Genomic DNA, 25,336 nt, shown 5'->3' with positions numbered 1-25,336 from the left:
TTTGTAATTTTTATAATATGAAATATAAATGTTTATATTTTTTTATAATGCATCTGGAATCTCCATCAAAGTGCACATAGTATAAACAAGACAGACTGCGATGCCTGCCTCTGCAGGTGAGTCATTGCTCGGTAAAATCTGAACAGACATGATGCACACATTTTTAGATTCAACGTGACTTACCGCTTTGATGGACGTCATCGCCGATGTCCATTGTGAGTAATCGTTCATCAGTCCACTTAATCATAGCCAGAAGATTGATTCTCTTTATACTGTAGCTCCAGAACTTGCCAAAAAAATCATCACGATTCGAAGTTTTCCTCAGTATCAAAGGGGGGGTACTTTGCTAATGGGAGCTGCTAAGAGCTAATTCAGCCTAATTTTGATGGTACCACTTTGCTAAAATGTGAACAAATATAGGCTAAAAGACAGGGCTCAAGTTGTAGCCCGCAGCTAATTGAGTGACTCCATGGCCAAATTATACTTCCTGTTGACCCACAAAGTTCCCATATTATGGGAACTGTAGTTCCAAAACCTCCAAAACAGGAGTGTCAAAATCCATTTATATGATTTTTTTTTTTTTTTTTACCCCATCGTTTAGCCAGCTACCGCCATCGATAATCAGTGGTTTCAGTAAATTAGGGAATGTGCCAAAGGGGCCTCAGGATGTCACTAAAGGGGGTATTCAAAACAGCCGAATCTACGGGCAGATAATTGACAATTAATGGAGAAAATTATGAAACTGAGCGAAAAAATTGAAGCAAAATCGTTCTGGTCTTTGTTGAAGATGGAGAAGTTTGTTCATCTCAGCGGAGGCTGATCAGCTTTCCAGTCCAAGAGAAACCTATTTAGCAACACTGCTCCTGCTCCTCTTTGTAGTTTGTAAGCACTAAAAATAAATCTGGTGATATTGTATATTTTAGTTACCATCAACAAATTCCATGAAAAAGACCAAAACCAACAATGAATGTGTCCTACTAGAAACTACTGAGTGTGTGTCCTGATACACACGGTGTTATTCCTTTGTGCCACAGAGCTCCATTGTTGTCCACAAACTATTAAAAACTCATTATTGGGAAAAAAACAACAACTATATATGTATAACCAGTTTTTAAAGATTTTACATGTTTTATTTGGAAAAAAATAACTTGGGACTGAGAGCTGCAGACAAGATGAGGAAGTCAATGTATTGAGAGACAAATTAACTCATTGTTGGTTTAGTTTTTTTTTCCATGAGATGTGCTCAGCTGTGACTGGTGCATTGAAGGAAAAGGAGGGTGGAACAAAAGTACACAAGTATGTGGACAGGGTTGTCCACATACCTTTGGCCGTAAAGCGTACATCAGCGGATAAACAAATTAACCACCGGGCGTCAAACTGAATGTCACCGCTGAGCGCACACACAGCCTCGGGCACTGAATCTTAAAGGATCAGAAGTACGTGGACCTGAGAGTTGGTTCCTTCCCCGATGAAGTGAAGATGGCAGCTTCTTAATCCAGTGTGTGTGCGCTGCTTCAGTCCCGCTCCTGGGTCCACGCCAGACAACTCTGCGTGTAGGGAGAGTGTGTGGGGCTGAATTTAGAAGTCGCTGGGCCCTGCATCATTAGTGTGTGTGTGTGTGTGTGTGAAGTCACTGTAAACATTTGATTAATTGCTGAGAAGCAATTACAAGCAATTAAAGTCCTATTATGATGGCAGTGAAGGACAACACAAGTTAATCTAGCTATCATCGCAATAATTAGCTCATCATTTTCTCACCAAGCCTAATGCACAGAAAATAGAGGGTTTATTAGTTTGTTTGCTTAAGCTCAGGTGAACACACTGCTGCACTGCCATCTGTACATACTGCCTTTATCATACTTTTACTGCATTTATTATATATACTGCCATTTTTGCACAGTTCTTATCGCACTGCATTTTTCTGATTAATGCCGTCTTTTGATGTACACATTGAATATTTTTATTCAGTGTCTGGCTCTGCAGGTCTGCAGATCTGCAGTTAGGGTTTTAATTTTTTAATTCTATTGTTATCCCTAGTCCGATGTAACGTGACAATTTCCCTCACGGGATCAATAAAGTATATCTATCTATCTTTACAATTTATCTCTACTACAATTTGTGATCATTTTAAACAAAGTGTAGAAGACATTTCAGGGCGTGTCACATGTGCTGAATAAAAATAATGCAGCGTTAAACCTCTTAAACTTCATTAGTTACACTTTGTGACATCACTCACATATCTTCACATGGGAACTGAGTGACAGAGCACTTTCTCTCAGTCTTTCTGGTTTCATCTAGCCGTTCTTTAGCTCAGTCTTTTGCAGTGTGGTGTCTTAGAGCTTAACACATGAGAAAATGTCTCACGCTCAATCCTTTTTCTTTTCCCCCTCTTTTACTCTCCCCTGTCCCTGTCTGTCTCCTTTGCTCTTTTGTTTTTCTTACCCCCCCAGCAACAACCAAACTACTGGAGCTTCAAGGTCAGTGCCAATATTGTGTTTGTGTTTCAGCGTAAATCTGTTCCTCTGTGTGGATTTGTATCCTAATGGAATGACTTTCCATTGTGTCTTTGCATGCCCCGCTTTCCTCCTCGCCATTGCATCCAGTGTTGGTCACATGTTGGCGCACACTTCTGGGTTTAACTCTCTCTTGTACATTCCTTTGGTAGCAAAAAAACAGAATTCTTGAGTAGAAATGGAGGTTGATTGGTGGCAGGCAGGAAAAACACCCCGTGAGTCTCACGTGTTTGAATTGGCTCATGCATGTAAGTTACCTATAACTTTGTACCCCCCATTTTCTAATGATTGTAGGTACTCCTGGTATGGTTATTGTAATTATTGAACACAACAGGCCAGTTTCTTGCGAGAGGAGACAAAATTGTCCAGCTGCTGTGTGAAGTACATTATGCGGTCTGGTTCAAGGTGAAGCCTGCTGTTCGGAGCTTAGAATTTCTGCTCCTGTCTCCAAAACCCTCTTGTCTGTGAAGGCACTGCGCAGAGCCCTTCATAGCCTGCTTCCAGACCTCCGTTGTTTTCAGTGACTCTAATAAGTCTGGTGTTGTGCTCATTTACAGCTGTTTCCTTGGTTTCAAAGAGAAAAACAAGCCAGTCAGAGCTTTGCAGGTGGGATTTAGAATGGGTGGATCGTCTTCTGGCGAATAAGGAAGTGAAACGAAATGGCAAATCAGTCTGGTTTTTAGAAATGCGGGCAGCGTGGTCAGTCGGTCTTGCCACCACTTTCGTTCAGACTAAAATATCTGTTTATTGGATGGATTTCCATTAAATGTTGTACGAGCATTCATGTTCCCCAGAGGATAAATAACTGACTCTGGTGACTCCCTTACTTTTCCTCCGGTGCCACCAGCAGGTCAAAGTGTTCATTTATCCCGGGAAACACTGTATCTCAATATCCAATTGACAAAAAAAAAAAATTCTTTTTGTAAAGACATCCATGGTTTTCGGGAGGATGAATCCTACTGAATTTGGCGATTCCCCAGTTTTTCCTTTAGCGCCACCATGAGGTTGACATTTGTGGTGTTGAGTGAAATGTCTCCAAAAACACTGGATGGAGTGCCATGAAATTTGCTGCACACGTTTGTGTTCCCCAACCTAGGCGATAAATCGCGATCCCCTTACTCTTCATCTAGAATCATCATCCACTCGTGCCCCCAAATGTCACATATGCTTGCTGTGCACCATTATTTCAGTACAAGCTTGTCATAGGCGTAAAGTTGCACTTAACGGGCCTCACTGGCAATTTTGACGGCCTCTCAGCCCTCGGGGCAGTTACACCTGGGTTATTATTTGATTAGCTGAACAAGAGCGTAGTAATGCAGAGAGCTGTGAAAGTGCTGCGTGTCAGTGGCAAAACATTATTCCTGCCCTCTTATTTCTTAAGGTAATATTAATGTAATCTGTACTGTATTACACACTCTTCCTAGTGACGGAAAATACGGGAGATGAGATTAACTCAGATGAAGCAAACATCACAAATGAGCCAAATTTAAACCCACGCTGTTACAAACACACGGTTTGCCCCCCGGGATTTCTGAACCACTCGGACGCCTCTGAGTGTGTGTCCGCACTGAGCGCTGCCATCGAAACGAAACCTCATTTTCGGTCAGGGTCAGAATTTTTACCGAGCACTGGCAGGGCTTGGATGTAAATAGTGTGAAAGGGGAAATGCACAAGGGAATCTGAAAGTGGAGCCATTAGTGGTCAAGTGGTGGGTCACTGCCAGCTTCATTGTATCACTCTTACTGGTTTGTAGCTATGGCCGTAGCAGTCCAAGCTGGTTTCAAGTTTCCAGACCGGGGAACCTGAAGCCCCTTATGTGAAAACAGTAATGCAAAGAGAAATTGCAGAGTGAGCTCCACCAGACGTGTTCAGATTAATCAAGGTCTGGAGTGTTTCCTCCTCGAGCTGTGTTGTGTGGGCGTGTGAGAACAATGTCATTTAAATTTGAGTTATAATTATATCATAAACTAATTAATCTCACCAAAAACAGTGTAGGCTCTGTCATTCAGGGGACGCTGCAATGTGGTTTATTGAAGACGAGAGTTTGTTTTGCAATTGTTGTTCTGTGTGTTTTAAGAATAATGGGCATCCGATTTCGTGTGAATATGTTTGAAGGGTCAAGAGTTTAAAAAAAAAAAAAAGAGAATTTCTCACTTACTGCTGGTGGTATCTATCCATGCAGAATATTATCATATTATTATATTGTTATATTGTTATCTTAATATGACCGGGTTCTTTTGAGATTTTGAGCTTTCATGGGATCTTCTTTCTACCGCAGAAACAGTCCAAGCAGAAATGGCTGACAGTATGTTCTGTGGGTTATTCACAGTAATTGGAGTGTTGGCGGAAAGACATGTTGCTGTTTAACCACACACGAACCTCCACTGACCTTCACTGTACTGGCCTGGAGGCAGACATTTCAGATCCTGGACAAATAAAACCAAAATGATTTGCATGGCAAGATGCTGCAAGAGGTAAAGGGAGAAAAACAAAAAAATTGGGTTTTGTTTTTTGGCAATTTGGGTTGAACCAGCCATTTAAATTCCCAAGCTAATGAAATAAAAATGGAACAGAGTAAACATTTGAACTGGCTCGGTGGAGAAAACCAAACATACGTGTGATTCCGACTGAGAATTCACATGTCACTAAAGAGCAATGAAAGGCTGTAATGCATTATTAGTTCCACCTCAGACTTGAATACATTATGCTTATGGAACAGACCCTTTTGACCCTTACTGCTGTGTAGCCTGTGGGAGGCGGTACTGTTGTGCATATGCTAACCTAAGCACTAACTGCAGCTTACAGCATCTTAACCATAAAATGACTTGATATTCTGAGAGGCTCCTTCCATGCCCGTCGCTGATACAGCAAATAAAAACTGCTCAAGGACTTTCTGAAGTGGAACAATACAAAACACTGCTGCTGCCTGAGGATTAAACAGCGTGAACGACGTCTGCTGCATTTTACAGTAACATACTGTGAAAAATGTTAAAGAAGACTGATTCCGTGATTTTTCTTATTGTCAACAAATCCCATGAACACTGGCCTGATATATCTTATTCATCTGTGCCACAGAGCTCTGTTATCTTGAAAAGTCTTAAAAGCGGCTTGCTCAAAAAAAAAAAGGGAAAAAAAGGCTTTTTCAAGGTATTAAAATTCAATTTAATCGACAAAGGTCTTGACAAATAATTTGCGTTGCCTGCCATTGGCTGTAGTGTTACTCTTTAAAACGGGTTCGTATATGATTTTAGCCAAAACTGGCTGGAAAATCTCCAGTACCATTGTTCCAGACTTCCGATAAAATGTAAAATTCATATGTGGACCCTTTTTCAATACATTTTTTATTTTTTAATTGGTTATTTTATCCATCCATGTATCTATGCTTTTCTGCTGCCTATCCAGATCCAAATCTTGTTTAATGGTAAATTATTGATATTATTAGTCATTGTTGTTATATACAGCTGGGAAGCAGTGACAAAGGTGTGACAGAAAAATTCATGCACTCTGCAAATAATCCTGGGCCTTACTGTCCCAACTGGTATTCAGCGTTATTTATTTACTTTTTTAAATACTTTGGTCGGTATGAAACGGAACAGACATTAAACTGCGTTCTCCGTGGTATTAAAAGGTCTTAAGTCTCAAGTTCAACCCGCCGAACGCTGCAGAAAACACACCAATGAGCCACACTGTTGCCCCGGGTGAACTGTTCCCTCATTAGCGTGAACACACATGCAGTACTTAATACATAGAACATTAAGCACCTGTCTTAACAAGGTTACATAGTGCCTGATGTATGCAAACAAGCATTTCTATCAACGATCCAAGTAAAAGCTATGTATGAGTAAAACACCAATAAAAACATCCACGCGGTTGAGAAAAGCGCAGTAAAAATATGTAAAAGCACAGAAAAAGTATCGTTTTTCAAAATTGATTAAAAAGTGGTTAGAGATAACTAACCTGTAAAAGTAGAGGATGAAATGCGAATTGATTCGCAGCTGAAAATGGTCCCTAACGAATGTTTAAATAACGTTTCCTAAAAACTACAGTGCCCAGCTGTTTTAGAAGACTACTCAGCTTTTTTAGAAAAACTGAACCTCTTTATTTGTGATTTCCTTTTTTAAACAATTTTTTTCAACTAATGTTAGTTTTTCAGCTAAAGGGCTACAGACAGGGAAGGGAAGACATAAGGTTTCCTTTGTCGTATATCACGACCTTGCACCTCTTTAGTGGAGAAGAATGATTCACAGCATGCCGATGCTTCTTTTGAGTTTTCTTTATTTATATGAATCAGGTGTACATAGTTTGCAGGGAGAGAATCATTGAGGTCAAATTAAAAAGCCTGCGAGGATCCGGTGGAGTCCGATTCTCCAATTCTGATTCTCCAACAATATCAGGGTGTTGTCCCAAATATATAGGCTGCAAATTAACCCTTTAATATTCAGGATATCCCACTCCCAACTCCGGTTCGTTACCAATTAGGGTCAGTTCTGGTGTTCTCACTCCCCAATCGCTCATCCCACATATATCACTTTATCTCTGTTCTGACATTAGGCCTTAATGAGGCAAGATGGAGCTTAGGCCACACGTTGACGTAAACCTCCTGTGTGTCCTTGAACCAGGCAACACAGAATTAGACAGAGGCTGGAATTCGTCAAAGCACCTCCCTGTGTCAACTCACACAGAGCTACAGTCTAGGAATTTGGGAAAAACCCTCTTAACCGGTTATGAAATACACAACAACGTCCAAATGTCGCACGAATTTTAACTGAGTTTTGAGAAATTTGGCCAAAAAAAAAACAAAAACAAAAAAAAACGAATTAATGCACGTTTCCATGAACCGCTGTCAGGTGAAGTGTTGGGAGATGCTCAGTCAAGATGAACAGCAGGAGGTGCTAATTCTCCAGCCTGTGCCATTTAAACCACTGAAGAAAACGAGGGATGATGCAGCTCAAAGAGCTCAAGTCACACCTCAAACGGTGGAAAACATTGATGGAAATACGGTATTAGTGTTTGCCTCATGAGTTAATGTGAGGGAGGCTACGGTCTCATCATTGCTCCACAAAGATCCAATGTTTTTCGTCAGCTGCTGTTTTCAGTCTCTCCAGTTTAGGTCACATGCGTCACGTAAATCACGATTAATTCACCGTTTGTCGCATTTTGCCTTCGTCGATCCACCAGCTTTTACACCAAAGCCAAGCGTAAAAACCTATCTGTGATAATTCGGGATTTTTTTTTTCTTTTTTTTAAATTTCCAGCGTTTCCCCTTAGGTTTTTTATTTTCAAATGGAAATGTGCATAAAAACAGGGGGGATGGAAACCCACATAATAAGAAAAATATAGAATAACTCCAGCTTCATCCTTTAACATTGACACAAGATAATGTAACTAATGGTATAAGAGCATTATAGTACTGATTTCAGTAGTATCGAAAGTACTAATGGTCCTTTTATGGAATTATAATGTGCATTATGATGTGACCAGATTCTGGATGAAAAGCAGCCTCCTTTATTTTATCATATGGATAATTTTTTAGTGTGAGTCGAATAGTGTGTGTTCTCCTCCGTCATGTACAGTAGCAGCTGCAGCTCACTCATTTCCCTCGTCTGTTTAGCTGGTGACACAAACACATGCTGGCTTTTTTTTTTTTCCCTCTTTCTCTCAATCTGCTCCTATTTGTTGCCGGTCTGCAGCTCATACAGGATTGGTTATCGCTCTGCTTCCTCTCAGGGAGTCGGGGAGTCTCGCCTCCTCTTCTGATGCAATAGAAACCCCTGCAGCAATGCACTGCCGTGTGTGTGTGTGTGTGTGTGTGTGTGTGTGTGTGTGTGTGTGAGGGTGGGTATGTCTTTAATAGTCCCCCCATTGCTCCCCTTTGATGTTTCATTGGTTTGCCAGCTCACTAAATGCACACACAAGCGTGGATGATACTCCCACTGAAAAAACACATCGGAGATTAGCAGACAATTATGCTAAATGCAAACGCGTGCACACATTTTCCTGCACGACATGGACTTAGTTGCGGTGGTCGTGGAAACTGTAAATATGGATGAAGCGTGCGTACACCGTATTACACACGTGTTTCAAGACTCCCTCTCAAATGTTCCTCAGCTCGTCCATTGGGGTGAACACGGTTTCAAACACCAGCCTGTGACGGCAGCTGCCACTGACGCTGTCAAAAGCACAAAGGACTAGAGTGCTGCATAATTCTCTCATTTTCATCGCTCCCAGCTTCACTTACACAAATATTAATGCTCCACTTCACGACTCTTGTGCACTTGTATTTCTGTCTGGAGTGGCCAAAGTAATCACAGCCTATTGTCTTCCCACTCCGGCTCAGTGTTGAAATTAGAGGAAGGTACCACACTGTGGGCTGAGACAGGGAAAGGGAATACTGGAGACAGCTTCAGCAGGATCCCAATTATACAGCAGCCATCATTAATTTTGACGGGAATTATAATGGATCCTATTCCTCGTGGGATTTTTCTCCTGCTTGTTAAAGTAACCATCGTGACAGAGGAGAGGAAATAGTTAGTCAAAACGGAAATATCCTTCCTCCCCAGTCAGAGAGCAGCTGGTGAACACAGTGGAGCGTTTAGCAGCTAAAGAGCCCGAGATTTCCCTCAGGAGCTGGTGGAGACCAAAACCAGAGCTAAAAGAAGAGGGAATACTGGACTTAGATTCATCAGGTTGGACACAAACAGCAGATCCAGATGAATCATCATGTTGCTCTGTAGCTGCTGGATGTGGAAATAAGCAGCTGTTTGCTAACAAGTTCATCGTATCAACTTAAAAGACGATGATGTGTCAGTGTTGTCTTCACAGCTTGTTTCTGCTGCCCCCAAGTGGCCAAAAAAAAAAATCAGTTACTACAGGTTAAAGGTTTTCTATTCTATTAATCTTCCTCGAATGTCCTAGAGATAGGACTTGGATTGCAGCATAGTATCGGCAAGCCAAAGCATCCTGTTCCCTTTGCTAAATGTTGAATGTGTCCTAGGGCACATTCAGCTACAGTAGTACAGCAACTGCAGGTTTAGATTCTCTCCTAGGAAATCTAAATGATAATGGCACTAATAGCTAGTGTAAATATTTCTATGTTTTATAAAAGTTATGAGACATATTTGTGGAAACCGTGTCTGAGCCTTTAGCCTCTTGAGTAAACGTCTCTCATGACAACGGTTCGGGGGGGAAGCGGGCCTCGCTAGGAGACCCGTTGTCATCTTTCACCGTGCGCTACTGACGGGGGAATATCAAATGTCACATGAATGTTGATGCGAGGTGTTTTATTTCTCCAAACAGATTTCAGCCGTCGGCTGTTTTTAAGCCGTCTGGTTCCTTTACAACCTGTGGGAGGAACCGTGGCGCTGTCGTTCCACGTGGAGAGAGCGAGGCAGTCGGCTTAGCTCGCTAACGTTATCACTCATGTGATTTCAAGATGTGCTAAGTCGTCATCAGCTGCTGCACACAGTCAGCGCTACACTCAGCCGGCAGTTCATTAGGTCCACTCAGCAGCCTAATACAACAGTCCTGTAATAAATCTTTGTTCGTGAAGGTTGTAATGTTCAGTTTTTATTAAAACTCTTTTCGAGAGGCGTTGATCCAGCTGTGTGATCGTTTTCGGAGGCTGCAGCTTGCGCTGCTGCTGAAGGCGTGTTGCATCACACCGAGAGGGTTTATTCTGGTATTTGGTCCTACTGTCATTGATATGAATGGAGTGGACAAAATAATAGAAACACCTGCCTGCGGGTGATAGTTCCCCAACAAATGCTGCTGTATGACTCACGGGTGCTAAAAAGCACAGGATCAAGTGTTTACGGGAATTATTTTTGGCCTTTTTTAAAAAAAAAAAAGAAATGATATATTTCATGATCTGTGTAGTTAAAGATATACAAATTTAGTAGGAACTGAGAGGTTAGGGGCTGATTACCACAGGGAAGTTGAAAAGAGAGACAGACTACATACTGGTTTTGGTCTTTTTGTGGGATTTTTTATTTTTATTTTTATTTTTTTTGACGGTAACAAAAATATTGATCATCTTCAGCCTTATCCTTACAATTGCAGTCCAAATATCATCAGTCGTTACCAGAAATTCATGCCCGGTAGAAAAACATCAACGTAGGGTCGTAGTTCCTGCTGGAATATTCATAAAAATTAAACTTCCTCATTTCTGCACAGTCATACTAATTACTTTTTGGTATCAACCAGTATCCCAATCCTTTATGCCTAAGAAGCTTGAGAAATATCAATGACAGATGAATCCTTTGGTAAGATGATGTGTTTTCCGCTCCTTTTTTGGGTCACATTTGGCTTTTCAGTGATATTTTTCATTTTTCCCCCAAACTGCACTGTTAAAAACTGTAAAAATATTTTATAGTTAACTAGATGGTGCAATAATGGACACAGTCATCTGCAAACATCCATACATTTTTTTTTTCCCTCCTCTTTGGAAGCATGTGTTTGTTTTTTTTAAAGGATTTATGTCACTTCAGGGAGCTTGTTAGCTGTGCAAGGTGCTCGTCCGTGTTTCATGTGCCCCGTATAGAGAACGTGACCAGGGCATTTTCCATACAGAGACATCCCCAGACGACCCCTGCCATGTTTGTCCCAGTGAGCTAGCTCAACGCTAACCCATTCAGACGACCGCTTTTGTTGCCCTCATGCTGTTTGGCTGTTGATATGATGCTCGGTGGAAAATCACTATTCCCCAATCTGACTCGGAGAATAGCGGGAGTGTTCTCCACCGCTAAAAGGCTTAGGAGGCCGACTGCTGCAGTGTTCCCCCGTCTGGCACTGTGCTGAGGCACGTGGCCAGAATCACTTATTGACACTTCACTGCCATCTGCCAAGACTGCAAGGTTTGCTCTAGCAGGCTGCACATTAATAAGGCTGAACTTGGTGGAAAGCAATAACAGGATGGAAAGTTCCCCCTGGATTTTATGTGAAAGACAATTATCTTTCACTGTGGGCCGTATATCTGACGTTATATGTGGACAAAACAGGAACGAATGCTATATTTACACTGTGGACTTGGCTGGCTGTACGCTGCACGGGGGGTTTTATTGTTTATTTTATAAACACAGTAAAAATCAGGAGGTCAGACGGATGGTACACATCCAGTCTGCTGATCTCAAGGTCAAACACAGACTCCAATCACTGCACAAAGTTTCTAAAACCTCTGATCTAAATGCGGCAGTGCTGACTCACTAGTTCAGCGGGGAATATCTGGGCAGGGAAGTGAACAAGAGGTTCCCTCCTCTCACTTAAAAACTACTGCCCTTGAGCAAGGCAATTAACCTCCAGCTGCTCCTGTGGAGCTCCGCTGTGGGAGACGGAACAAGACTGTGGCTAAATCAGGCGGCTCACAGGCGAACGCGTCGTGTGTTCCTCGCCTCCTTCACCTGCCTCTCCCCCCTCGGGCCGTCGTCGTAAAGGTGTGTGCCTTGCCGACCCGCCTCCTTCAGCAGTGGCTTCGCTGTAAAGGCCGATTCAGATGTCGTGACGCAGGACTTATATGAGCAGGATACGTTGGAAGACTGTAAGGATTCAGATGCCCTCTCAGTTAGAGGCCACACTGGAAAGGAATGCCACAGTATGCGGTGGTGAGGCCCATGAAACCCCTGAGTTTGGGGGGTGTGGCAGCTGTGTATTGGGGGGGGGCACGGTACAGCTGTGCCCAGCTGTCTCCATCTGTCTCATCGGTCAAGATCCTGTCTCTGGAAGGGGGAGTTGTAACACTCAGCGAAGGACGAGTCTGTTACGGAGCTGATTTACAGGTTTGAGGTTCGAAAGGAGGAGCTTTGGATTAGTGTATACATATACAGTGTATTTACATATATACAAGCCTGGAATGACTTCTTATGCCACAGTGTCAAGAAGAGGAACAAAATAGTGAACGATAAAGCTCTTTTATTGCTTTGAAACAAGATGCTGGAAGTCGAGGTAAGAGTCAACTGTACATACTGCTGTTCTCCGACGGGCCCAGTGAGAGGTCTAGAATAACTTGTGTAGTTCACATAATGTTAATTTCCCTCCAGCGCGTGGCTGCAGCTAAAGATTGTCATTATCGGTTCATTCTGGCAATAACCGTTCCGATTCAACCTTGTGTTTGTGTTGGCATTGGCTTAACTTCTGTCCCGCTTACCTGACTCTGTATGTGTAAAATGAATCATTTCCCTCCTTCGAATATTTCTTTTTTTCCTTTTTTTTTCTTCTGACCTTATTTGAACCTAATGTGTAGAAAAGTCTTGAAGTGGTAAACTTTGACTTTGCCACAAACTGTGGCACATTTGATGAAGGCGACAAACCATGGAAATTACTATAAAGCGCTGTTGTAACACCAAATGAGGAAGTATTTCGTGTTACATAGACTATCCACGAACACGGATATGTTTCTTTTATTTGCCAAAAGGTCATTCGGACAAAGGAACGAACAGCGCGCCATCCTATGTTTCGACGTTACTTACATTTGGGCTGACTTCATAGAGGTTGGGCATTAGATCTCTAATGAACAAACTGTTACAAAACTCCAGTCACAGAAATATAAATAGACTTATTTAGGATTTGGGAAGAGCTGGAGTTGTGTAAAAGGTCCTGTCAACGACAATCACAGCTACTTTATACAGTAGAGGATATAAAAATCGGCTGTGGTCTCTGGCAGCCGAAACTGAAGAACTGCGTCATTTTCAAATCGTGTTTAGGAGCGTTTTCCCAAAATTAGAAAACGGAGATGTAAAAAAGTGGGGTGTCTGCTGGCTGGAACGCAACGCAATAGTCATCGATCACAACAGTGTTGTGTTCAATGGCAGAAAATAGCAGCAAATGCCCGCCGCCGCCGTCGCCCCAGAGCCGGAGGTGACATCTTCAAAGCGCTTTTCATTTGTAGATGCAGCTCAGAATCGACTGTTTGACCTTTTTGCTTGAGAGACGACTTAGATGGTTAATTGGGCAACGCGTTACTTTAATTCCCCATTCAAAAAAAAAGCTTTATGTGGTGTAAACAATCGCGCGCGTCGTAGTAGGCAGCAGTTGTCTCTGTCTTCAGTCAACAACTGAACCTCTCCTGGGACAAATGGGAAGCTGCTGCTGTATAAACGGATCAGGAATAGCAATGTAGTGAAACGCACTTGCACTGTGATAATATAATATAATATCTACTCAATGAATCATTTCTGACAAATCCTCATGTAACTAGATAATAGTGTGTTACAAATCATTTATTCTATGTTGTTTAAACGCTAATAAAAAAATAAAAATAAAAAAATAAAGTGTTACTGTCACTGTGTTAACTATTTTTTTTTTTTTTTAATAAATTTTTTTTAATCATTTCAAATCTGTCTGTCATGGTTATATTCTGTGGATTACCCCCCCCCGCTCATTTCACTCCCCCACGCGCTGCGTCCGTACTCCAGTTGTTACCACTCAGTCTTGAAACTCAGCCAGATGTTAGAAGCTGTGCGGCATTTTTCTGTAGCTATAATCAAGCTTACCTGATATAATGGAGTAATAATGTACTTACAGGCGAGGTTTTTTTTTTTTCTCGGTCTCCCGTTGAAAAATGATTGGTTTTTTGTTTTTGTTGCTGTTGTGATAATCGTCAGTGCCGCAGCCGCTCTGCCAGACTGGATTATACAGTGTTCAGTGTTCTCTGTGTCTGTGGCGGGAAGGGGCTGGTACGCAGCCAGCTGCTTGTTAATTGTTTTGGAAAAAAATTAAATGAGTAGTTGATTAAAACCTCGTGATCTTAGGCTAGCTGGTGATAAATTTCAAATATTGTACCAAATGACACACACTGAGCCAAACCTGTCGCTTCTCTGATTGAATCTTGGAGTTATCATCGGTGGCGGTGAACTGAAAATCAAAGACACTTCTCAGGTGGATTTAAGGATATTTTAGATCCTGGACTTTCACTTGTGAAGTCATGAAATAATGATATTGGAATTAAAGCGCCATCTGGGCTTGGTGTCGCAGTGTTGTGGTGATTTAGTGAAATCACAGTGCAGGTGCCCCTAACAAAGCAGCTTTGGACTCTGCTGTAAAATAAAGAAAAAAACAGACTTTGGCAGCAAAACGCCTCGGCGACAAACGGACCAAAGAGCAGTTTCTACACAAAAACTCATTATTGGAAACTTTTTTTCTAAATGTTTTATTCTTGAACAGCTCACAGGCGGAACCAGTGAAATCATACACCTCTCTTCATTGTCGTACTGCTGTGATTACATTTCAGTTTCAACATGTAGACAAAAACCATGTGATGTAGCTTTTTTTTTTGAAGTCGTGCATGACCGTTCCTCCCTCATTGAGATTCATGGAATCCCTCATGCAAGGAAATATAAATATAAATGCGTCTGATTTCAGAAGAGACCGACGTTTTATGCACATTTTGTAGCAGCTGGTTCAACTTCAGAGACCTTTGCGCTGCCCATTATATGGTGTGATGAGTGCATGAGTGTGCTTTCTGCTGTACGTACACCCTGGATATAATAAAGTCCAACACAGACCTGAGGCACCACAGTCGACACAGTAGCGTTGTGTTACTGGGTATCTTCCCCAGACGTTGGCCAGCTCGACGCCACAAAGAGTCGCGTCCGTGGGCGAGCTGAGGGGGGGTCCAGCTGACTTTATAATGGCTCGAGTGGACTCCTTTGCAAATAAAGACTCTGCAAACGTTTTTTAAATACGTATTTGATGGGTACATACAGTACATGATACGCTAACCCGGCACAGCTGAGGTCACTGTAGGAGACATAAAAGTTTGTAACACAAATTCATTTCCATGGTCGCTACAGGAAAACCTACTAGGAAAAAAATCCGCATAGGTCCGATGTACGTGAGTCTGCAACTTGTGATCATTTTCCCGATTGATCAATTAGTCCAGAAAAAGCCAGAAAATTGTGTGGTAATTTCCTTCAGTCCAAGTTGAGGTCTTCAAATGTCTTGTTCTATTTAACCGACAGCCCAAAAAGCAAAGATATTCGGTTTACAGTCATTTATGACAAAGAAAAGTAATAAATTCAACATTTGAGATGCTGTAACCAGCAAATCTTTGGTGTTTTTGCTTAAAAAGACGACTTGAATGATAAGATATGAAATTATTTGCCAATAGATGTCCTGTTGATCGATTAATCGTCTAGAATCTCTGGCTTTATGCTTGATTGTTGATTTCAAACAGCATGTTTTGCTTTTACAGGCGAGAAAAAGCTTTGCAGATGACAACAAGATGTGGATCGACGGATCCTCACCTTTTTGATAACGGCACTATTGAATACACCGGTCGTCTCTTCTGGGAAACTGTCTGACGAACTTGCCCCAACCACAACATCTGACTGCATCAGCGGCAGTGATATTAGATTGGAGACAGTCGTACTCCAGTCTGCGCTCAGCAATCTCCCTCTGATGTGTCCACTCAGTATTCAGGCCGCACCTTTTCCTTCAGGACCTACACCCTGTGTGTCAGAAATCGTTTTTCTATCCGTTTTTCACAACAGCAGACGAACGCAGCAGAGAAGAGCAACGCTTCTGCTGTTAATCTCTTAATGTAAAAACCTCTACCCTCGGCGGGATCTGTTTTGCGAGGACGTCTCTCGAGCCGTGAAAACATTATTAATCAGAACTTCGACACTGCTAAGAGCCCATGAAAACATTTGTTTTTAAATTTCCATATTTAGCTTGGCGTTATCAAACCTCTCACCAGCACATTTCCTCTCGGTCTTCTCGCACTCTCGAGACCGTGCCATTGCACAAATCAATTTTAATTCACGCTTCAGTCACGAAAATGCGTCACACACTCACGCTGCGTATTTATGAATTAAATCACGGCATTAGAGCGATTGCGGCGATTCTCATCACCCGTTTCCTGTCATGACTTCTCACTTTAAATATGACAACTGCATCGTCCGGGCCCTGACCGATTTGTAAGACAGCGGGAGAGGGAGGAGGTGGGAATGTTTAGTGACCATCACTGTGGGTGGGCGGGGGAGCAGCAGTGTTGAACGTGCAGCCGAGCTCGCCTTCCCTCTTTTTAACCTGAAGAAATGGGCCTCTGCAGCAAATGGAAATTAGTCCGGAAAAAAGTTTGAGAATTGATTTCTGCAACCTTCTGTGAGATGATGTCCTCTTTCTCTCTACTCTGCTGTGTTTAGTTATTCTCTTCTTTTTCCATATTCCGTTGCTCCTGTGCCTGTAGATGCTGGCGCGCTCCTCTCTGCTCTCCTTCTCCCTTTCCCCTGCACAGCTCACTAAACACAAACTTTATAAATCCCGGGTGCCACATTCATTCTTTTCTGATTCTCGGGCGGCTGAGGCAGGAGGTGCGCGGTGTCGGGCGTGCGTGTGGCTGACAAGCGCGCTCCGGGACCATAAATCTCCAAACATATGAGAGGCAGAGCGCATAATCTCTCGGGCTGGTGCCTGTGTATGGCTGCAGCATTTTTTTTTTTTTTTTTAGGGGCGCTCAAAACGCTTTTATTGTGGAAGGAGCAGAGCCCCGAGAGATAATGTGATGCGTCAGATTGTATGTGAGCATGCACGTGTGTCTGCAGTGCATTCGATCCCCAACGTCTGTTTGTCTTTTGACATGACTGTTAGTGCCTCCTGCATGCTTGTGTACACGCGTGTGGCCGAGGGCCGTGCCCCCCGTACGGTGCTCGCGAGGACCCGGCCAAGACCACGGATGCGTAAGGCAATCGGAGCCGGCTTCACGCAGCGCAGTGGGAGCTCATTACTGTACTCTTTGGGCTGGAAAATGTTTGTCTGTAAAGATTCATTAAAAGCCAACCTGCTGCAGCAGCTCCTGGTGGTCCTTCACTATTTGGGCTCCCCGGTGGCTGCACAGGTGGAATATCGCTGTTAATCTGCATCCCAGATTCAACATGGAGCGGAGCTTTGTTGTGGTTTCTTTGCGGAACAGTTGAATCCAGCTCGGGGCCAGTGCACTTCTCTGGTAGCTACTTAGCAACATCCATTTATTTAATCTTTCTTCAGAAGCATTTTACTCAGAAATTGCCTGCCCAGTTTTTTAAAATCTTCATTTCTGAACGCTCGACTCTCCTCTTTGGAGAATTGAATGGAAGCGTTGTTCAGTTGTTTTTGTGGGTTTTGTCGATGGTTATTAATGCAAGTGGACGATTCTGAGGGCACTGAGAGCGTATTTTGACTCTGATGTCGGTTAGAGTCGGTTAGTTTAACTTTGCCGGCTGAGCTGCTCTGATTTTCTCGTCAGGATTCAGCCCCAGTTCGTAGGGTAAGATGTGGGGTCTGATTTGTCTGAGGTAAACCGTTTGTTTTGTGTGTGCGTGTGCTAAAAGCTTTCTTTTTCCGATGATTTGTTCCTTTCCATTGATTTCTCGAGGCCATTTTGTTTGTTTGCTTGTCCTTCAGTTTTTTTGTTTGTCAACTCATTAATTAGTGTACTGTCATCACTGCAGAAATACCGTGTACGTCTCCGCAGCATCTGTACTCTTGCTTTCTTTATCTCTGCGCTCTACCTGTTTTGTTTTGTTTTGTTCTCTCCTAACATCTAATCTTGTGTCTCACAGACCCGCACGCCGCGCGTGACACGACTCAGCCCGACACAGCCGGCTCTTGCGGACCAGGCCAGCAGGGTATCCTTTGCGTCAGCTGAAAATCTGGAAACCATGTCAGAGCCTGATATCCCCATCGGCTTTAACCGGATGAACCGGCTTCGCCAGAGCCTGCCGCTGGCCCGCTCGTCCAGCCAGGCCAAGCTGCGGGCACCAGGTCAGACCGCCGTCTTTTAAAAAAAAGAAAAAAATCTACACTCTCTGCTACACTGTGGCTTCGGGGGACTGAACACTTCATACTCTGTACAGTAGATGAGCTCATGGAGGGGTTGGATAGCATAGTTTTTACTTTTCAGGTCTCTAAAATTGAGTGTGTGCATATTTGCTTTGCATGAAAAGTGGCAGACATTTTGTCTCCACAAAAAAGTGAGGTAACACGGGTGGACATGGTTGTATATGATATGACTAGAAACTTGCTGAATCACCGAAACAGCACGGTAGAAATTACAATTCTCTCTTCGCCTGCACAGCTAATGGCGTTCCCATCAGCCTCAGCTGTCCTCGTGAGCTTGTTGGCACGCTGATGTTAGTATTTAGCTCGCAGCACCGCTGCGCCCGCAGCACCGCCCCGCAGAGCCGCTAGCATGGCAGCAGATTGTTGGTCTCGTTCATCAGCACAGCTCAGCTACAGTTACGAGAGATACTGTATTATTCGTGACATACGCTGTCACTCCGGGCACTACAATCCAGCTCATCTTCAGAGCAGCCGCTCCTCACGAAACTTCTGTAGCGGCCTACATGTCACGTCTCCCCGTAAGACTCGCATTTTGGTGCCTTTACTGTCATCAAACGTGACAGCGGCGGCGCTAACTTCTGACCCCGCTTCCTGATTTGCGCTGATCTACTTTCCTTTTCCATCACTCAACTCTCGCTGCGGTTTGATTATTTTAGACGAGGCCAAGTTTTCTAGGAAATTAGCCCGCCATGCTGTTCTCCCGTGTTGCTGTGTGTAACAATGATGCAGGGAAACAAAGGGCCAGTGATTCGGATCCGAACATTTGGTGGTTTGAATCGGGAGCTTCTCGACTGAGGATTCAGTTCATCCACGGTCACTGGACAGACCAGGTTTTAATGTCGTGTATCCTCGTTTTCGCTGTCTTGTGTCGGGCTTGATCGCCGTCGCCCAGTCTATCGACAGCTTCCAGTTGATTGACAAGTCGAGAGCCCATCAAACACTGGACTTGTCCATGCATATAAACTACTAATCCTGTTTGATGTGTTTGACAGACAGTAGCACACAAGATGCACCACTCCTGACTGTATAGCGGTGTCCTATTCCAGGGAATCACTTCTTGAGTTGACTGAAGGCATCAAGTGTCAGTCTCGTAAACCTGGCACATCCCCGTGCGTGTCAAGTCAAAGTCAGACTTCAGTCGACTGCCTATAGGAGCCCTGAATATAAACAGAGCTGTCTAAGGCTTCCAGATGATCTCGCCAAGCTACGCGTCAGCTTTGATTAATGGCTCTGGCAGCAAGAGAAATCATCTGCTTCTTAAAGTGATTTTTTTCTAGCGTATGGAGGAAGAGGAGGAGGAGGAGGGGGAGGAGGGTGATGCATTTGTAGGTGTGAGAAACGGGTGGGACGACATGCAACCAGTGGTTTACCGTAATTCCATACAAAGCCCATAGCGCTATAGCGACATAGCGCGTATGTGTGGGTTCATTGCGGTGTTCAGCTAAATGCATAACGTAACCAAACAAGAGCTAAAAACTGACATTTCTGGTAACGGGAAAGGTTTTTAAGCACCATGTACACATTTTTCCTTGGTGTTTAAACTGTTCTAAAACAAACGCCCCTCTGTAAGAAACCTATCACGGAGCCAGTTTTACCCCTCCACACTTCATTTTCCTTAACACACAGGTGAGAATTTTCACTTTGCTCACGTTGCTAGAGCAACCAAAGTGAGGATGATGATTGTGTTTGTTCACGGGACTTTCCTTGTTCAGGTGTGACACATATCCATGCCTCTGAGATATTACTGGTTGGCACAGGTTACGGGAAATACTTCCTGTACAACTTATTTTACATGCTAATGTGTCAGTGTAAAGTGTTTCTTTACACTAAATCGATTTTTCTGAGGCAGCAAATTATTTGTGCAGTCACCTAATTATACTACCAATTGATTCTGGTCCCTGTACACGGTGTTGACTGTATTTCAACGGTAGTTATTTACCTTTTTCCAGTGTCCTCTAGACACCAAAAGTCTGCAATGTGGCCCCTGACCACAAGGCAATGTCATGTTCACCCACCCTCCTCCATGATCGTCTTGGAGGCCGTTTGTGGCGCTGCTGAACTGTATTGTTTTACACTGAGGGGCGTTTATATTATTTTGTCCGGGTAGGCTAAATAACAGAAACACCTCTCCGTGTAATGCAGCGCATTTCAGCAGCATCGCAATTGACATCCTCCAAAAAGTTGAATCAACGCCTCTCTGGAACAACGTTTCAACGAAGAACTGAACGTTACAACCTCCATGAAGAGAGGGGTTTTTTCGCTTTCATTGCAGGACTGTTGCTTGGTGACTGAGACTGAGAGATGGAGAGCCGTGGACTGAGGGTAGTAGTCGTAGTAGCGAGGGAAACGCCACTCGTTACGTGCCCAGCGTAGATGTTGAAATGAGGGTTGCTTACGTAGCTATGGTTCTGTGTATTCTGGGTAACCACCAGACGTATTTAGCTTAAACGCAGACAGTCAGGGAAGACAGAGCGAGGCTGGAGCAGTGATTTGACAGAGCTGTTCCGGGGGGTGGGAGTGTCAGTGGTTGTGGGGTAACAGTGGTTTGTGTGTGTTTGAACATGCAAAGTAGTGTACTTAAGCTAAAATGGGTGTTTAGTTGCTTTTTCTACGCTCGCAGTGTGCACGAAAATCAAATATTTTGGGGTGAAAATTGTCCCTTCTCTCTTTTCAAACTCCATCACCCCCCCCCCCCCCCCCCGCAACCATCGCGGACCTCCCTCATTGCCCCGCCTCATCCGTAAATGCAGGGATCTTGTTCCTCCAGCTTGGGGAGGAGACCCGCAGGGTCCATCTCACCCATGAGCTGACCAGCCTGGACACCCTGAGGGCCCTGATTGTGCACATGTTCCCCCAGAGGCTCACCATGGCCATGCTCAGGTACGCCTGGATTACATGAAGGTGATATCCATTACACCCGTCTAGATGTTTATCGATCTGTTTTGTGACACATCTACACTTCATTTAGTGCAAGTTTTATCAATCGATCACAGGGTGAGACGTGTAAATGACACACTGCTATTTCAGCCTTAGACACAGATATAAAAATAATAAGTACCATGAACAGATAGATAAGAAAAGCAGGAAAGAATAAAACAGACGGATACAAATCCATAAAGCCAGAGGAAGTGTGGAACAGCTCCACTTTCAAGTGGACATGTATAAATAAAATCTCATTTTTGGAATCAAAGCTAAGAATCCTGCTGAAATGAAAAGTTAAAGTGGAACTGAAATTTGAATTCTCCACAGTGTTTGTGTAAGGAAACATAAACTTTAATGACACTACAGCTATTATTCATATTTTTTTTCATTTTTCAAGGGAGGAAAAACACATTTTTGGACATATTTCTAGAAACAACCCCTTTAGCTTCAGCCCCTGGCGATTTAATCTGTCTGTTCCTTTACAGCGTTCAGTGTTTGGGAGGAACCGTCTGTTCAATTCGTTTTTGTTTTTTTTTCACTTGGGAAGCGGAAGCTAGCGGGCTAGGCTAACTAGTTGTGGAGCACGGGGAGGCTAGTTAGTGCTGATTCCCGCTAAATGTTACCTCACGTTCCTGTCACCTTCTGAGTTACACACACACACACACAGTGCATTTTACAAAGGAGGGTAGCTAAAGCGTCGACCCAAAAAGCACATAAGTCCAGACAAACGCAAACGACTTCTTAGCAAAAAATGAATTTCAGTTTCAGTGCGACCTCAAGCTCGGGCCCGACGTTACTATGCAGGATTTCTCAACAACAGTGTATGCAGGACAAAAAAAATCAAAAGGCAAGTGTTAATTATAGATTATCTTTATAATGTGGTCTGAAACAGCGTAAAGATACATTCAGCTCACATTGTTATTGTCAGGACTGTCTTAACTCCAAAATCACTGAATATTAGATTTCTGATGCGTCCAGCGGATTCTCTCATTACGGGCACCTCGTGTGGTGAAAGATCTTCCAGTTTTCCTCCTCGTGTGTAAACGATTGTACATCACTGGTTATTAGCAGATAATAGCTGCTGAAATTGTCATTGCACGGACTATTTATCAGTGTTTGGCTGTTTTTGTTGTTTTGATGACTATCGACGTTCAGGTCTCCCAGCACGGCTCTGCTGATCAAAGACGAGACCCGTAACGTCTTCTACGAGCTGGAGGACCCGCGGGACGTTCAGGACCGCTGCGTAATTAAGATTTACTGCAAAGAGCCCGTCTACGGCACCTACCCCGGACACCACAACCCGCACCTGGCGAACGGAGACCTGCGGGTAAGTGTGTGTGTGTGTGTGTGTGTGTGTGTGTGTGTTTGTGCCCGTACGGGAGTGTCTCACTCTATTCCTACTTTTTTTTTTTCAATGTGGGTGTCAGCATGTTTTTCTGCACCAGCCAGTTCTCCCAGTTTTAAGAATTCAAAGAATTCTCAATGATGTATAAAAGTCCAATCAGAGGAGAGAATGAGTGAGAGGTTACACAGTATTTCCCGGCGTTTCATCTGCTTTAGCTTTGTGTTATTGTGGTGCCAAAATGTAAACTGATGCCAAGAAAATGATCCTGCTTCAGTCACAGTCACCTTTTCCTTCATTACCAATTCATTCTGTGTGCAGCTGGTTTATGACTCATAGATTAGGGAGCGAGACAAACACTTGTCTCTTTCTGGCAGTGGCAGATAGCAGCCAACCAAATCATCCAACAAATAATACATTTTCTAATTCCCCTTGAAAATCGTTATTTATTCACCCCCATGCCAGTAATATTTCTGTGTGTTTACAAACAGTAGTTGGCATCAAATAATGCTTCCAAGCAGAAGTTCAGTCTCAGCCACTTTTTGACAGTGAGTCATGTGACCTTACTCCAGCACTGCAGTTGCAGGGCCAGGTCTGGTCCGTCACATCGCCCGAGCTGACCGGGCTGGATGCCAACAGACATTAAAATAACACTAACACTGTTCTGAGATGATAGACTGTGGTCCGGTTCATCTGAGGGCTGGGTGACGGATGCAGACTTGGATCGTTGTAGTAGAAGTACTTCGAAATGAAAAATGGACTGTACTTACTGTATATACTGCTTTTAACCTCAGGACAAAACAAAACACTCACATTCAACCACGTGCACAAACGCGCTGACAGCAATGGTCGTGGGAGTGCAGTAAAACGATGCTGATATGCAGCTTTTGGCTCGGCGTCCCGCTCATGGACACGAACCAAGAACCCTGTGACTAATGGAGGACCACCCTTACCACAAATATACCCATTACTCAGTATATTGTTACTCATAATAGTCCTAATGCTACCAGTGTTGGTGGAATTAGAGCTGCGACTAATGATTATTTCATTACTTAATCATTTGTCAATAGTTTTTTGATAGGCAGTGAATAATTTATTCCACAAAATGTCACAAAATGGCCATCATCAAACATCTCGAATCCAGAGATGACGTCCGCAACTTGCTTGATTTGGCCGACCGACACCCAGAAACCCAAAGACATTCAATTTATAATAATATAAAATGGAAATGCCAGCAAATCCAGCCCCGGGGTGTCATGGACCAGCACAGGGTCACAGAAGACCGATGTGAGAAAACAGTATGATTCTAAATTACATTTCTTGGCTATAACAGCCTTCTTGTGCCGCACCGACCCAAAAGTCGGCATGTTCTCTAGATGTGGTATCTTTCCTCATCAGTCCTCGTAAAGCCCCCAACGACAGTAAACTGATGTATAATTAAAGTGGGTCATTAGTTGAACTCTGGTTTGTTTGCCCGTTTTGTTTGGTCAGGCTGGTGCAAAGGCTGTCCGTGCGACTCTGGGCTCAGACCACCTGAGAAGGTGGATCTTGTGATAGAACAGATGGGTTGTGCTGGTGTTCGTGTATGTTGGTAGCGCCGCGATAAAACGGAGTGAAACGCAGCGGCCACACAAATAACTGCAGTACACCACCGTAGTATTAAAGTACAAGAGGCTTCTTTTTTTTTTCCGTTGTCCTCGACAGAGAAGGTCCAGGTGTAGCCCCAACTAATAATGGTTAAGTCTTTTCTGTGTCAGGTCCTGTTGGTACCAGAGCACATAAATGATCACATTAGTTTCATTAATGTGCTGCAAGATCTGCCGTCGGTCTCGGGACTCGGTCCACGTAGTGCTGCGGATCCAGGATCTCACCGGCAGAACTGTCCATCGAATCATTTACCTGTCAGTCAAATCTCATGATTTGTTTGTTGCGTGTGTTTGTGGACGCGAAACAGAGCAGAAGGGGACGGTAGTAATGTCAGGTTTGAGGCAGTAATACGTTCCTCCTTGGTCTGGACCAAATGAACCGAACTGCAGCCTCCTGGGAGGGCTTTGAGATGTTCCCTGAGAAGATAGGGAATGTGAAAGGGCCTAACGTGTTATAATATAGACCCTAACGCTTATTTCCGATATGATACCCCCCCCTTCCATTTTCTGGTTGGCACCGACATACTGTGGACTAAATGTCTGTGATGCAAAAAAGGCTGGGAATCCCTGTCTCTAACGATTGTTTCAGCTCTGGTAGTAGGAGCTGTTAAATGTCTTAAAGCAGTTTTTTTTTTTTATCCTCCTCTTACTTCTTTATCCTCGTCGCACTCCCAGCACCTGTAACATCCCTCCTGTTCAGTGGCTCTGCTCTTATTGATGAGCCACACTGGGATTTATCTTAATTCATCAGTCAGCTGCCAGCAAAAATAAATGTGGCATCAGCCTGATTAGCGTGATTATTAATGCCTTACGCATTTGCTTACAGCTGGAGCAAAATAAACCTAATGTCATTCGGGTTTGCATTGTTAGTTGTTTTTTTTTGCATTTTTGCATTTTTGTTGCCGTCTAATTACACCGTTATTATGGAAATGAGAAGGCAACAGTTTAAAGTGATGGAGAATGCTGCTTTTATAGCATGAAATAAATTATGAACTAGCTATATCAATTTACAGCAAAACACACACGTGCAGTGCACACTGTAGAAATGAATCTGCATGTTAAAGGGCTGAAATGAAGTGAGCGTTGTCGACAGCAGGGCATTC

General features: G+C 43.4%; 1 protein-coding gene across 1 annotated transcript in view; it reads left to right on the top strand.

Annotated features, from left to right (window-relative positions):
• LOC120794431 (SRC kinase signaling inhibitor 1-like) overlaps positions 1–25,336 on the top strand; it is a 101,453-nt gene that overhangs the window by 52,858 nt on the left and 23,259 nt on the right. Inside the window, exons 4-7 of the mRNA XM_040135517.1 lie at positions 2,451–2,477; positions 18,044–18,245; positions 21,074–21,203; positions 22,401–22,572. Of these exons, the coding sequence (XP_039991451.1) occupies positions 2,451–2,477; positions 18,044–18,245; positions 21,074–21,203; positions 22,401–22,572 (531 nt within the window). The remainder of the gene's footprint in view (positions 1–2,450; positions 2,478–18,043; positions 18,246–21,073; positions 21,204–22,400; positions 22,573–25,336) is intronic.

This window comes from Xiphias gladius, chromosome 9 (assembly GCF_016859285.1).
Source record: "Xiphias gladius isolate SHS-SW01 ecotype Sanya breed wild chromosome 9, ASM1685928v1, whole genome shotgun sequence".
Classification (NCBI taxonomy): domain Eukaryota; kingdom Metazoa; phylum Chordata; class Actinopteri; order Istiophoriformes; family Xiphiidae; genus Xiphias; species Xiphias gladius.
This window is presented reverse-complemented; position numbering and strand designations above follow the sequence as displayed.